At 38.8% G+C, this 15,237-nt stretch overlaps 1 protein-coding gene across 1 annotated transcript in view; it reads left to right on the top strand.

Moving 5' to 3' along the window:
• Positions 1-951: 951 nt before the first annotated feature.
• The window catches only part of grid2 (glutamate receptor, ionotropic, delta 2), a 608,583-nt gene continuing 594,297 nt past the window's right edge, over positions 952-15,237 (top strand). Inside the window, exon 1 of the mRNA XM_088628643.1 lies at positions 952-1,844. Within this exon, the coding sequence (XP_088484769.1) occupies positions 1,757-1,844 (88 nt within the window). The 5' untranslated portion in view covers positions 952-1,756. The remainder of the gene's footprint in view (positions 1,845-15,237) is intronic.

The following is a 15,237-nucleotide window of genomic DNA, read 5'->3' as shown; positions in this document are numbered from 1 at the left end:
TAAAGATGGGCACAATCAAAAGAAGTGATGTTACGTGTATTGTATGACTTCATTTTTCAAAACAATTCAGTCCTCCCAGGACAGTGACTTGTGGATGAATAGTCAGCTTTTCATCATCTTGGAAAACAGACAAAACCTAAAACATGAGACAAAAACAGACTTTGAACCTGATGCCCTGGTCAATCTGATTTTTAATTTTATTTTACCACTCCTAGTGAATTACATTATGGGATAAGCTTGGAGGAGGCAGGGGCAAAGAACAATGTAAAAGGTGTCAATTTCCTTTAAAATCCCTGATGTGCGAGTACAGCTGGGATAAAGGTGAGACGTTTTAACGAGAGGTTTGTAGAGTATGCCCCAAAACGCCCTCTGTTGCATTATAGGTTAATACAATTTCATACATAGTTGGTCCTACCTATCTTAGACGCATTTTAGTAAGATTGTCCACGTGTACTGTCATTTTTTAACAGCATCTTGAGTGTATTTGTAACCACTGCAAAACCAATTTATCTTTTTTTTTAATGTTGAGATATTTATTATTAAGGAGAGCTGAATGCAACGTCCCCCCTCCCCCTGCTTTTTAAAATTCCTGTCTTTCCTAAATGTAGCCTATCTCCCAGGAACAGCCCCGGGACTCTGAACCCAAACGTGACATAAATATTTCATTTCTTTCCCCTAAATAAACGGTTTAAAAGCCAGACCGCCCTTAAGCTACTCCCTTCTGAGGACGGCTTAAGCGCCCACGCAGTAAAGCTTCATTTACGTTAGTTTGGCTTTTAAGTGGCGATGTTTGTTAATATTATTTATTAGTCCCAACTCATTCTGCCGTAGCCTGTTAACCCATGTAAAAGGATGAGAGTACTGCGGATGGGAAAAAAAGACAGAGAAGGCTGTAGTGGGAGGAGCATTTCTCTCTCACATTCTTGTGTTGCTCTCTCTCTCCGTCTCTCCCCTCCGCGCGCTCCCTCTCCCTCTCTTTCATAGGTGATGCATTTCCAGGCAACGTGCTGGGGTGCTGATGCTGTCAGTGCATTGCTGCTCTCTTTCCCCTCTCGTCCTGCATCTTCTTCTCGAGCTCCAGCCGAGCATCCTTCCTGAACAGACCGCTAACTGCTCTTCCTCTGGTGCTCGCTAGTGTGGCGGCATTCCTTCGGAGGAGCAAGGAGCAAACTGCGTCCGGATGTTTCCTCGCAAAGGATTTCAGTTTCAAGCTTTCTTTTAATACAGTTATTGTTTTTCTTCTGCCTTTTTGTGACCTCGTATTTGTCGCTCCCTCTCCCAGAAGCTGGAAGTTCACTTTTTCAAAAATATACATTAAGAGATTTGCGATTGAGCGATTATTCTAATGCAATTGCCCGGTCTTTCTAGTTAAACCCGGGATACGTGTTTCAAGAATACTAACCAGGAGAATCTTTCTTCACAGCTCTTTTGATTTATTTTCTTTATTTGGCTTTCGTTGGATTATATTTACACTGGATGTTGTTGAAGGAACCGTACAAATTCAAAATGTTTTGATTAAATATGCCGGAATTTTGAAGAAGGATACGGGAGATTAATTTCCTTTCAGTTCAAAGCACCTATTTTCATGCGAAAAAACAGTTGAAAGTGACGCGATCGTGAAGACAAAACGCCCATTTCTAAAAGCCTTTTTTACCTCTGCCAACTACTCACAGACGATCGGGATTTAAAACTATTGCCTCAAACTCCTTTTGGTTTCGGTACTCACTAAAAGAAAACGTATTAAACAGGAACAGAGATGGAAGTTATTCCAGTGATGTTCATCCTGATCGTATCTTGGAGTCTAACCTGGGACATCGTGGTTTCAGATTCGATTATACATATTGGTAAGTTCAGAAACACAAGCGCGCAGGTGGACAGGCGGCGCCGGAATGCATACTGTAGCTGACTGAACGTCCCCTGGCGTCTCTGTGCTCTTCTTTGAACTCGGGGCGATCAGAATTTAACAATCTTATATTCTCCTAGCTCGACACATTTTTTAAAAAAAATAGCTTTAAATTGCTATTGCTTTAGACTCTAAAATAAGTATATTTGCATCTCACCACCCCATGCTAGGTTTTACGTTTTCATTGCTCGGGTTCCACTGTTAGATAATTGGATTTAACGTGGCTGCAGGAGAACAGGTGGTTTGAGTAATACAGTATGAGATTCATAGATACCCGCTAGTCGTTACAGGGCTGAATTCCATTGGGCTGACGATTCTGTTTAAATGCATGTTGCATTACATGCTTTCATGATGATTGAGTAGGGTAACATTTATATCATACTGTACGTGGGTTTAAACAGATTACTGGCATCTATTTCTTCCTCTTTATCTTAGTACTGTAACCTACGGAACATCTCTACGTAGCTTTAATATGAGCTGTTGGAATGCGCTGCTAGTGCGCACATAAGCGTGCAATTTGTGTTGCTGGTTTTATAGAGTAACGCGCCTGCATACGGTTTCTGACTTGATTCCACTGGCAGCGAACTTATGATTTAAGCATCTACAGTACATGGTTTTAATGTTCTCTGGCTTCGAATTTAATGCTCTTAGCGAATCTTACTGCGCACTGCATATATACTGTAGGCTAATGTTTACATAAGGTAGCTACTAGCACTGAGTAGCCTATTCTGTAGTCTATTCTAGCCTATTCTATACTCTCGACCGTTGTGTACATAATGGACGCAGGCTCGCAGCACGAATGTACTCGAGTAGTCTGTGCATTGTGTAGATAACTAGTTCGGGAATGGGAAACTATCCGATATCTGTAAATGAAACCGCAGGCTTCTGTCCGCGAACTTCTGACTAAACAGTAAATATGTCCATTTACGTTTTCTTATGTCAGTTTAAGAAACTGGATTGTGTGGTGTCGGTCTGCAAGACACAGCACGCCGACAAATTGACACCACATATCAACGCAACAGTTTCTAACCTACAGTATAGCTCAAATTATACTGTTTTTATTATCATGTAAAATACAGAGAATCGTTTATTTCATATGGTTTATTATGGCATTGATATTAATCCTGTATTATGTGGCCTATGAAGAAACCGCCTTAATCGGAGATAATGTGCAACTCTTTAAACCTTTTGTGTACAATTCAAAGTTCATAATTGGTCTCAAGAGACATGAAAAACAAGTACTCTACCTTAAAATGGTTTCGGTATGTTCTTGTTGCCGGGGTATATAATGTGTTTATTTTCTTACTCTTTTTCGGCAGCATCATTTTATCTGTGTTGCTGAAGCCAGTGCTCCCAAACAGGAGAAAATGCGCTCGTTATTTATGTGCATATTTCTAAGACAAAACCACTCGTCAGCGGTCGACATTCCAGTAGGAGTAATTGCAGATACATGACTCTAAAACCTTCACAGATGACAGACTAATGCTTTACCAATACAGCTTTAATCTTAAATAATGTCGCTTCTGTTTAGGCTACAATGATAAACAATGATAAAGTCCCTTATTATTTAACAATGGACTGCGATGCTCCTGAACTCTTCAAACACATTTAAAACGCAATAAAAGAGTTCTGAGTGGTTCCAAACCACTCTTGAACAAACCTGGACTGTCCTTACGTTATAATATATTCATAAATCGTATGGATTATTACGGATTTTATATGACGTGTGACCGTTGTTTGGAATTTATTTTCCCGTGGGCAAGAAGGTATTGTACTGCATATCTTCACCGCAGCGGCGGGACAGAGACTGGTGCTGAAATTCCAATGACGTGCTGAGCCATTAAAAATGAACAGTTATGTCAGTAATTATTATTAGTATTTATGAACATTTTGTGAAATCCGTTTCAGTTCCACTTTGGGCTTAAGGAGTCCTTACTCGAAAGCTCGCTTGAAACGAGTTCTTAATAGGAGACGAACGTGTTGAGGAGTCATGAGTCACTTGGGAGTTCTTGGGTAGAATGACCCTAAACTCTCACGTACAGTACATGGAGTGAAAATCATTAAATCTCAATGAAGTTTAAAAAAGACTGATGTAAGCAAGTAAACTGGCGCAAATTATCCACATCCCAAGGTGATTGTTACTTAAAAAGATATATACAGTACTGTATACAGTATATCAGTCTTGCAAATAATCCTTCATTTTCTACTCTCCTCTCCCCAGACTCAAGAGATCACAGAACCAGGAGAATCAGACCTCTCTGTGATCGGAAGGCAATTATGCTTCATAAAGGGGTTAGGGAGCTATATCAATTTAATTTTCCTCTTGGGACCGCGCTATTAAAGCCTTTCAAAGCACGGTGAGCCGGAATATGCTGAATAACAATAATGTTACTATTCCTACTACAGCGTCTGTTCCTGGTAGTATTAATAATTATGATGGAAGCAGATAAAATGTACACTTACGCGGATTTTATTGGCCTAGTAAAAGCAGGATCGAGATATTCTTCTGAAGAATTACTCCCACGTTTTATTTTAATCGTCATTCAACATACCAGACGGTTTTATTTATCTTTTAATATACTTACTGTAAATAAATTGGATGTTTTTTTTAACGACACAATTGTCTAAACAGAATAAAAGTGGGATTTATACAGTACTGATTCAGTGGTAGTAGTACACATACCACTATTAATTTACATGACAATTGGGTATAATTGATCTCTACCGTGCGTTTTTTCGATTAGGATTTTGTCGGAGATAATTATCCGTTGTTTTCTTTTGTGAGGTTTACTGTTTCAGGAAAATACAAAAGTGTTCGTTTATTTTTTTATTATAATCATTCTTTTAAAACAAGCTGTGTCGAGCTACTATTCCAAAACCTTAAAATAAGGGATTCCTTTGATTTTTGTTACTATAAAAACGCTGTGACATATCAAGCCAAATGCAATTCTTCACAATACCTCTCCCTAGAGCATAGCAATTGATTGGGTAATTTCATCAGACTCACATTACTTGATTGCTAAGAAGTTTCCTAATGATCTGTATGCTAAAGGGAGAGTACATACGTCGTGAACAGAATGGCAAATGACACGGTGTTTTATGAGGCTATTCAAAAAGTCACTCTGATTTATGTAGCTGGAAAGCTCTAAAGTCTCTGGGATTAGCCGGGCCGCCCGCTACTTTCTCCTACATAAAAATCCACCCACACCTCTTGGTGCACACAATTTACCAGAAATCATCTGTGAACATAAGATGATGTAAAATATTGATTGCCCTTGCCTTACGTTCCCTTTTAAATTCTCAAAACTGTGGAGTGGAGTAGGGTCACCGGCATTTGTCTTTTTTTTGCTTTTGGAAACGTAACTACAGTAGATTTTTTTTACTGGGGAACTCTGATTAGTAATGGTTGTAAATAATTATGAAGCAACGCGTACATAAGCAAATTAACGGGAGTGGATACGCCTCATGCGCATGTTTAATCTTCAATTAGAAATAGTAATGGTCATCTACAGCAGTTTATGTCTACTTTTTGGTAATGTCCACATGTGTTTTTAAGATGTGTAGTCAAAGTTCTCTCAATTTATTTTCATCACGTACAGTATTTTGAATAAAGTTCAGCAACGTACAGTATTTTGATTTATACAGTATGTCATGATCTTCGTGTACCTGGTTAGCATTTTGTACCGTGCATTGAAATGGAACTGCCAATTAAAATGCACTATATTCTATAAAATCTGAAAGTAAAACCAGTTTTACTAGAAGCCATTTTCTTTTCCAAAAGTAGCTTGTTGTGATAAAGAGACGCACACGAAAAAAAATAAATTGCGTCACGAACAAACACTGTTCAACCGCTATACTGTAACTCTCATCCATTAAAAAAAACAAACAAACCTGCTATCTGGAACGACCATCGTGATTTTATCATTTTTCACAGAACCTGTAGACGATACAATTCGCTGGTTGTAAAGTGCCTTACAATTGCTTCATCTTCAATCATCTATGGGATAAGAAATACGTATTTTCATTCATTGGATACATTTATCTCCCGTGTGACCAAGAAGGGAAATTTAATGTTGTACTCTGGTCTTCTCACTTCTCCAGACTTCTGTCCCTCTGAAATTGGCTACTGCATATACAGCAAACACAAAAGGAAATCGTGTCATATCGTCTGTTCACAAATATGCAATAATACCTCTCCTTTGGGTTCTGTTCTGTTTCTGATTGGGATGACTTTATTGCACATGTAATAGACAGTGAAGTTCATGCCTTGAAATCCCATTCAAAAGTAACTCTCCTCTATTAAGTATGAGGATTAAGACTATTTTTTGAGTTTCCTGAAAACCCCTTTTTATGCACATACTGTATATTAATTGAATTGCTTTAAAACAGTGTATTTCTACAGAAAATTGGCGGTGGCATGTTATGTGATGGAGTAGATAGCTGACTACAAAGGATTTTTTTGTGACAGAGACCTTATTATTCTGAATCTCTTTCACCTGGTTATTTAAATAATAGTCAGAAATGAGTTGTGACAGGCTCTGTGGGTCTTTAACTGGGTTGAAAGAAACAGATATAAAAGCAAGGAAGTCTGGATCATGTGAATGCTGTGTGGCTAAAAATAAAGTGAGGAATTTTATTCATTATTCAAATTCATTACTGTACAAGGAGCAGCATAGCAGAGAGCAACAGAGAGATGAATACAGTGCTCTCACACCTTGTGCCCAATAGCTTTATACTGGACAAATGTGATTAATAGGTTTCAAGTGCCAACGTTATCATACTGTATGTACAAATCTGATTTTAAAGCACATACTGTATCTTGATGCTGCAACATTTCTCAACATTTATGCAGGATGACCTGTCTCTACTAATAGTGTGGGTTCTGTTTTGTTTTTTTAGAATAAGACACATGGTGGTGACAGTCAGGATAAACATCTGGCTTGAGAGAAGAAGAAAGTGCCCCTTGACATTTTCCTTTGCTGTTTTCATGATTGAAAACAGTTCTGTATTAATATTGAAATCTTGTGGCAGACACCAGCTACAAGGCATTACTGCAAAAATGTGATGAGGGAACGTGGTTTACCCTTACCATACTGTATATATACAAATTACAATAGATTTTTTTATGTTATGTGCCATGCCAACAATTCACTCGCAGTTTGTCTGTGCTTGGGTATGTATGTTCTACAGTATGTGAGAGTATGTAGTGCCAAGTGAAATTTGTTTTTCTATGTTGCAGGCATTATGCTTTATATCGTGCCAGTGGTGTGTTGTGTCTTTTGTGAGTGTCACCTGGCCTCTGGCCTTGTTTAGGGCAACCCCCCCATAAATGTGTTTTTTTATGGACTATAAAATCCATTCTATGTTCCTCTGCTTTCAAGGTGCCTTCTTAATTAAAGCATGTTACAGTATTTAAAATAATGAAATGTGTCTGAACCTGTGTGGGTAGCACATACTGTATATGTACAGTATCTGAACAGAACTTGGGATTACAAATGAACTGGATGCAGTGTGACAACACACTTTCTGCATTAAATATCATCCAAAATTTTTTTTACAACTGTTTCACTTTATAAAAGATACTGTAGACATTGTTTAATGGACTAATTTTAGTCTATACCTAGGTTATACTGTCTCAAAATCCTTTTATAAATCATACATTTTTTATAACAGAATGAAATGCTTAACATTAGTGTTCCATCTATTCCACAGAGAGGCTCATGAGTTAAACAGCGAGGAAATATTTCTAAAAAATATTCAAAAGGAAAAAGTAAGCAGAAATTTCAGGTACTGCGAAATTCCGTAACTTGAGTAACCTGTAATTCAGTCCAAAACCTCATGATGTCGGCCGAGCCACTCCAAAGAAAATTATCCAATGATTAATTAAGGAACTGGCTTCCCAACCAATGGTTAATTATAAAATATCACCTGGAAATAAAATAAAGTTATGGTCTTTGTTAATTGCTGCATGTAAGTAGCACACTGTCATTAAACATTACTGAAAGGATGTAGCAATGTGATATTATCTCTAATATAATAGAGATACAGCACAGAGGAGAGAATAAGGAAACCCACAATATTTTAATTTTTCAGAGCCATTGTTTGTGTGGTAAATACCCTCAGACAAACAGAACCACATAGCTGGTGCCACTCTTCTGTGCTATAGCAAATTGGGTTATTTTGATCAACAGTAATGTGTAATCTGTCACAGAATGGTTTTAATTCACGTACTCTACACATGTTTGTTTGTCTTTTAGGTGGTGGTAAGGTTTGTATTATTTTCTAAAGAGCCATTCAAATTTGGTCCTATTTTTCTTGATTTGTTCTGTTTTCATTTTATGAGGTACAGCTGTCTGTGCACGCTCAGTTTCATCACTTTAGTTTCCATAGCCACCTGTTTGTCTATTTCTGTTGGCTGTGGTGAATACCCAGGAGGCTCTGGGGGCACTTCTCTCTTGCCTCTGTTAAGGACAGTCTCAGGTGGTTCTGAAAGCTGCCTGCAGCCTCCTGACTGAAAGGGAGATGTGCCAGTGAAATGTGTGGGTAGTTAAATTTTCTTTTAAGATAATGAAAGCTGCTAATGTTTTGCCAATGGTGATTGTTTCTAAGTAGAAATTTAGACAGATTTATACTTGTACAATAACATACTGTGTTTAACCATTAGAGTATGTGGATGAGGCAGTGAATGGTTACGTCTTTTATTTACAACCTATCTGAGAGAACATTTGCTTTAAACTGAAGGACTGGGATGCTTTGTACAGGCTACATTTATGTCATGGCTGGGAAAGATCTGCAATAACACAGCACCAAGGCCATCTAAGGAAGGAGCAACAGAGACATTTAATGGCTGACTGGAGTCTGAGCAGGTTTGCCAGCGCTCAATCACACTCCAGGGTCCCATCAGAAGTGGAGGGCTTTCTTGGCAGGTGCAGGGGCTTTTTCCAGTTCCTACTAGAAATCGCCTCTTTATTAGGACCAGCTGTCAGCTGAAAGGGCAGTTTAGCCATGGCTGAACACCCTTCTATGAAGCGTCGATAACAGATTACCATCCCTGTGAAAGACCTGGTCTTCTCTGGGCTTTTGGAGTCTTTCCATCAATTTTCCTTGAGGTTTTCCTTTGCTGAATGCGGAAATGGCTCCCGTTTTCTGGGCTGGTACAAACTCCGCCGTGGCTCACAGCGTGGTCTGGAGAAACTTGACAAGTATGCATAGCAATTAACGCTTATTAGGAGCCAGAGTTCTGCACTGTGGCCTGTTTTCAGTAAACTGAGAGCTCCGAAGACAGGGCTCCTTTCTTCTCTGTAACAGTATTCAGGGGTGTTCCTGATACAGCCTCCCACGATATCGACAGCTCAGATGATATCTAAGACAGATACACGAGTAACTAAGACAGATTTTATTTTCTCATTCCTGAATGCAGAGCAATGTAGATTTTTTCAATCTATTTAGTTGAACACTAACAATAAATTGTACATGAAATACTAAATTAGTAGCAATTAGTGTTATATTTAAAAAGTATCTATCACATCTGCAATGCCATATAGCAGAAAATCATTCAGAGCTTTCTAAACACAGTAGGAAAATAAAAGTTATTGTAATTGATATACTTAATGCACTTTTTAAATTTTGTTTTAACCACCTCAGCCACATTGGCATATGTGATTAAGTATCTTTTAACCTTTCAGGTTAATTGAGTAAATGACCATTAATATAATCTGTGAAGGCATATGCACGTATTTGAATTGACAATGAGTATTTGATAAAGCAAAGCACTTCTAATAGCTTAGAAGAGGTAATTTAGCTATTTAAATGTTTTTTTTTCTTTCATCATGCTTAGTTAACTACAAATAGGGCTGTTAAGATGAGGAGAAAGAAAACTGTATTTGATCAGTTTAAAGATTTTCTGTGAAAAGGGGTCTATACCCTATCCCGCACACCTCCTTCAGCAGCAGAATAAATCTTCCTCACCTAATTACACTGTGGCTGCATAAAAAGCCACTGATGAATTATGACTTATTTTACATTAGTTACAGACGATTCCCTGATTTGCTTTTTGTCTTTTAGCCAGTAAGAGATCATTTATAATCCACTTGGGCCTCTAAATTCTCAGCCACATATTCCTAACCTTCTGGGTTGATTGTTCTAATTTCTTGTTCTTTCATTGGAGTCAATATGTGCTCCTCTCTTTTCACCTCGAATGGTCTTCTGGCAGGGGGGTGTGACGGGTAGCACTGCTACCTCTCAGCTCTTAGGTCCTGGGACCTGGTGCCCTTCCAGGCTGCAACCCACCTTCTGCCAAGGCCCCTATCAGGAATAAGCAACCTTCTGATCATGCACAGACATCTTCATATTCTGGGAATACTGCTTCGGAGGCGCATACTGAAGAAGGCTTCCATATGGAAACAATGTTGCTATTGGTTGAAGACATAGGTTTTTGCAGGTAAGAAATTTCTTGGAAAACAAATGGGAAAAATCTTACATTGAATTGATTGGCTGCATATTTGTTTGTACAGTACATACCTATTGGAACCTCTGATCAGTTCTCTGGAGCCGGACTTTGATTAGTAATCAGTGCTGGCCTTCCTGTGTGGCTGGTAGATGTTGTGTTGCCCACACATGCCAACAGCATTATCATGTTAGCTGTCATGTTTCAGATGATCAGACCTGTAGTCAGAATGAGGACATGGGCAAACTGCAATTTACAGTATTGCCACTGCTTTCAAAACTGAAAGGTGTTCCTGAAATTCTGCATTCCAGAATAGTGGAAAAAGATATGTGTCACGCCCAGTACACCTAGAGGGCACTCTACTTTTCTCCTGTTCCTAGTTCCCTGTGATTATTCATGTCTTTCTGGTGTGTCTTGTTGTGTACCCTATTTACAGTGCCTTGCGAAAGTATTCGGCCCCCTTGAACTTTTCAACCTTTTGCCACATTTCAGGCTTCAAACATAAAGATATAAATTTTTTATTTTATGTGAAGAATCACCAACAAGTGGGACACAATTGTGAAGTGGAACGAAATCTATTGGATTTTTGAAACTTTTTTAACTAATAAAAAAATGAAAAGTGGGGCGTGCAAAATTATTCGGCCCCTTTACTTTCAGTGCAGCAAACTCACTCCAGAAGTTCAGCGAGGATCTCTGAATGATCCAATGTTGTCCTAAATGACTGATGGTGATAAATAGAATCCACCTGTGTGTAATCAAGTCTCTGTATAAATGCACCTGCTCTGTGATAGTCTCAAGGTTCTGTTGAAAGCGCAGAGAGCATCATGAAGACCAAGGAACACACCAGGCAGGTCCGTAATACTGTTGTGGAGAAGTTTAAAGCCGGATTTGGATACAAAAAGATTTCCCAAGCTTCAAACATCCCAAGGAGCACTGTGCAAGCGATCATCTTGAAATGGAAGGAGTATCAGACCACTGCAAATCTACCAAGACCTGGCCGTCCCTCTAAACTTTCAGCTCAGACAAGGAGAAGACTGATCAGAGATGCAGCCAAGAGGCCCATGATCACTCTGGATGAACTGCAGAGAACTACAACTGAGGTGGGAGAGTCTGTCCATAGGACAACAATCAGTCTTACACTGCACAAATCTGGCCTTTATGGAAGAGTGGCAAGAAGAAAGCCATTTCTCAAAGATATCCATAAAAAGTCTCGTCTAAAGTTTGCCACAAGCCACCTGGGAGACACCCCAAACATGTGGAAGAAGGTGCTCTGGTCAGATGAAACCAAAATCGAACTTTTTGGCCACAATGCAAAACGATATGTTTGGCGTAAAAGCAACACAGCTCATCACCCTCAACACACCATCCCCACTGTCAAACATGGTGGTGGCAGCATCATGGTTTGGGCCTGCTTTTCTTCAGCAGGGACAGGGAAGATGGTTAAAATTGAGGGGAAGATGGATGCAGCCAAATACAGGACCATTCTGGATGAAAACCTGTTGGAGTCTGCAAAAGACCTGAAACTGGGACGGAGATTTAACTTCCAACAAGACAATGATCCCAAACATACAGCAAAATCTACAAAGGAATGGTTCACAAATAAACGTATCCAGGTGTTTGAATGGCCAAGTCAAAGTCCAGACCTGAATCCAATCGAGAATCTGTGGAAAGAGCTGAAAACTGCTGTTCACAAACGCTCTCCATCCAACCTCACTGAGCTCGAGCTGTTTTGCAAGGAAGAATGGGCAAGAATTTCAGTCTCTCGATGTGCAAAACTGATAGAGACATACCCCAAGCGACTTGCAGCTGTAATCGCAGCAAAAGGTGGCTCTACAAAGTATTAACGCAAGGGGGCCGAATAATTTTGCACGCCCCACTTTTCATTTTTTTATTAGTTAAAAAAGTTTCAAAAATCCAATAGATTTCGTTCCACTTCACAATTGTGTCCCACTTGTTGGTGATTCTTCACATAAAATAAAAAAATTATATCTTTATGTTTGAAGCCTGAAATGTGGCAAAAGGTTGAAAAGTTCAAGGGGGCCGAATACTTTCGCAAGGCACTGTACTTCCTACTTCTGCTCTGCTACTCGCTCAGCATTGAGGTTCAGATGTCCCGAGACCCGCCTAGCACCAGGTCACTCCTGTCCATGGCCTGAGGGCATAGGCTTCTATACGGCATTTCCTGAACAGCTGAGCCTGGGCTAACCCCCGTCTCGGTGCTACGCATAGGGTCTATTTTCGCTCTTCTGCCATTCCACGGTTCGTCCTTTCCGACATCCATGACAAAATGTATATTGAAATGTCATTAAAACTCCTTGTCAAGTCCTTTGCAGACTTGCTACAATTCTGTTTTCTCTGACTGGTACAGCAGCGAAGACTACAGCAATTGTGCAATGTGTTTTCACCGGGGGTTTTCCTCCAGTTAGTGCTTTGATATGGGGGATTCTTGATACATGAAGGAGCTTCAGGATGTAATCACATAGTATATTAAGATATAAGAGAGTCTCTCATTAACATGACAGCTGAAAAACTGGGACATTCCTGCTCAAAACATTTGAGAGCAGATGTCAATTTGACATTGATGAGATACCTTTTTTCATATTGCCTTTTCAAATAAATTACTTTACATGCAAGGTACAGTTGCTGATTTTATTAATTTCTCTTATACTGTATATATATTACTTTTATGTTTGAACACTTCCTATAAAATGGCAAATCTATACTTTTAAAGCTTTAGACAAAATAATAGACTACTAGTTTTAGCTTTGCAATCAAATCAAACATTCCTCTTGTTTTGGCATTTTTGTCAAGACTATACAGATATATCTTGCCCAACTTACCTTTAGTATACCCTGGGTGAACGCTACTGTTTTTTCTTAGAGGTAATTACATCAGTTTTAATGTGCATTCAACAGGAATAAGGACTCCCAAGAATAGGATGTATTTGAGTATTTAGGTATAGCAATACTGGGTTCCTCCTGCTTGGCTGCAGGCCAGCCCTCTGGCCACAGGACGAGGAAACTGGGAACCCCTGCAGAGTGAGGAGTGAACCAAGGGGCAGCAGCACAGGTGGGGATGGGTGGAGGAGGAGTCGAAATGTGGAGAGAGAGGGTTAGCTTGTGATGTATGGACTGTATAGCTTTAAGAAATGACATTAGGAATGATTATGATTCACAACAGCTGGGCAAAAAATGGCTTGGTTGTCATCTGTCCTGAACCTCCATCAAATTCATGATACTCTTCCTTAATTATGAAATTGACATGCAGAACTGAGGTTAATAAAACAATCAAGCATCAATTCAGTACTTATTGGAATGTTCAAAGTCCTATATGGCCTGGAACGCAGATACACAGTTGTCCTGGAACAGATGTACAGTAGGTGATAACCATAGACAGAGCTTGTGGTTTGTTTTTTCATTGTGATTGTGATTCTTAGCTTTTGTTTGCTGCATGTATTTTACAGTAATGTGAAAGAACAGTACATACAGTATGTCCATGGATTTAATTTAATTTAATTTAATTTTTGCAAAAAAAAATGTTTCATAAAGAAAATGAACTTAAAACTGAAGTGGAAAAATCAGATAAACACACCTTTTGTAGGAATTTTATAGAAAGTCACTCTATTATGACCTTTCCTTCTCAAAAGATGACCTACAGTTACATAGTTTTCATGCTATTAGCATAAAGCACAGGTGAGTTACTTCTTAAAAGGTCAATGCTCTCTACTATCTACTCCCTCTCACTTTTTAAATTGGTGGATCTGGAAGAAGTCGTATTGGGCAGGAGATGACACACTGTATGGACTTGTGAGAAGAAATGCTGGGAATGTAGTTAAAACCAGAAAAACTATCACCTACTGTATGCAGCTAAAGAGCACTGGCTGTCAACTGAATGGAATCTCTGTCGAAGGAGAGCTCTGCTGAAATCTGGACACCTGCTGGTAAGATAAAAATTCACTTGCAGACAGTGCTTTGACCTTTTGTAGACTACTTGATGAACCTGTGTGTTCTTGTCCATCTAGCAAAGTGATATAGTAGGGATAATAAGATGGAAAAAAATTAAGAGGTGACTCTAAAAAAGGCTGGCTATCCTATTGAAAGGTAATGGCTTCCAATATTGTAGTATTTGGTATCAGTATTTACAGTATATGCAGTAACTACACCTGCAATTGCGGAATAGATTACCGATTTGCTCTAAGTATTCCCTTTAAGAAAAGTGTTGTATTAAAATGACTTGAAATGAAACGATACAGTGATGTGTTTAAATGTCATTAATTGCCGCTGCGTGAGTATTTTTTGTACATTGTGGATTTGTATGCATTTTCAGCTCAATTCATTATTTATGCCCATTTTCAATAAGCTGCATTTTTATTGTATTTGTTTATGCCCTGCATTTATGTATGAGATATGAATTTTGGATTAAAACTCTGGGGGACAAAAAATGAAGGATTTTAAAATAATAAATATGTAATATAACAGCCACCTTGCAGTGGATTAAAGCACTATGATTACCATCTACCCAACCTAAATGCTAATGTGTTAGTTCATTATTTTTACTATTACCCTAACAACAAAATAATTACTTTTAACCTGGGGCGTGGAGGGGTTGGGAAAATATTATTTCCTCTTCTTCTGTTATTGTAGCCTCCTATAATTTATTTCCTGTGAGTATTAAAATGAAATAAACATTCTAATACTCGCAGGAAAGAAATGATAGAAGGTTACAATAACAGAAGAACAGGAAATAAATCATAATAAGAGTAGCATGTTGCAGTCTTTTGAAGCATCCTCAATCTAATATTGGAATTCATCTGAGCTGTTTGTACATACTGGACAAAATGTCCATGTGACTGTGACTTTGAGTCTTTGAAGACAAACGCCAGCGCCCA

This window comes from Lepisosteus platostomus, chromosome 4 (assembly GCF_059453375.1).
Source record: "Lepisosteus platostomus isolate fLepPlt1 chromosome 4, fLepPlt1.hap1, whole genome shotgun sequence".
NCBI lineage: Eukaryota > Metazoa > Chordata > Actinopteri > Semionotiformes > Lepisosteidae > Lepisosteus > Lepisosteus platostomus.
This window is presented reverse-complemented; position numbering and strand designations above follow the sequence as displayed.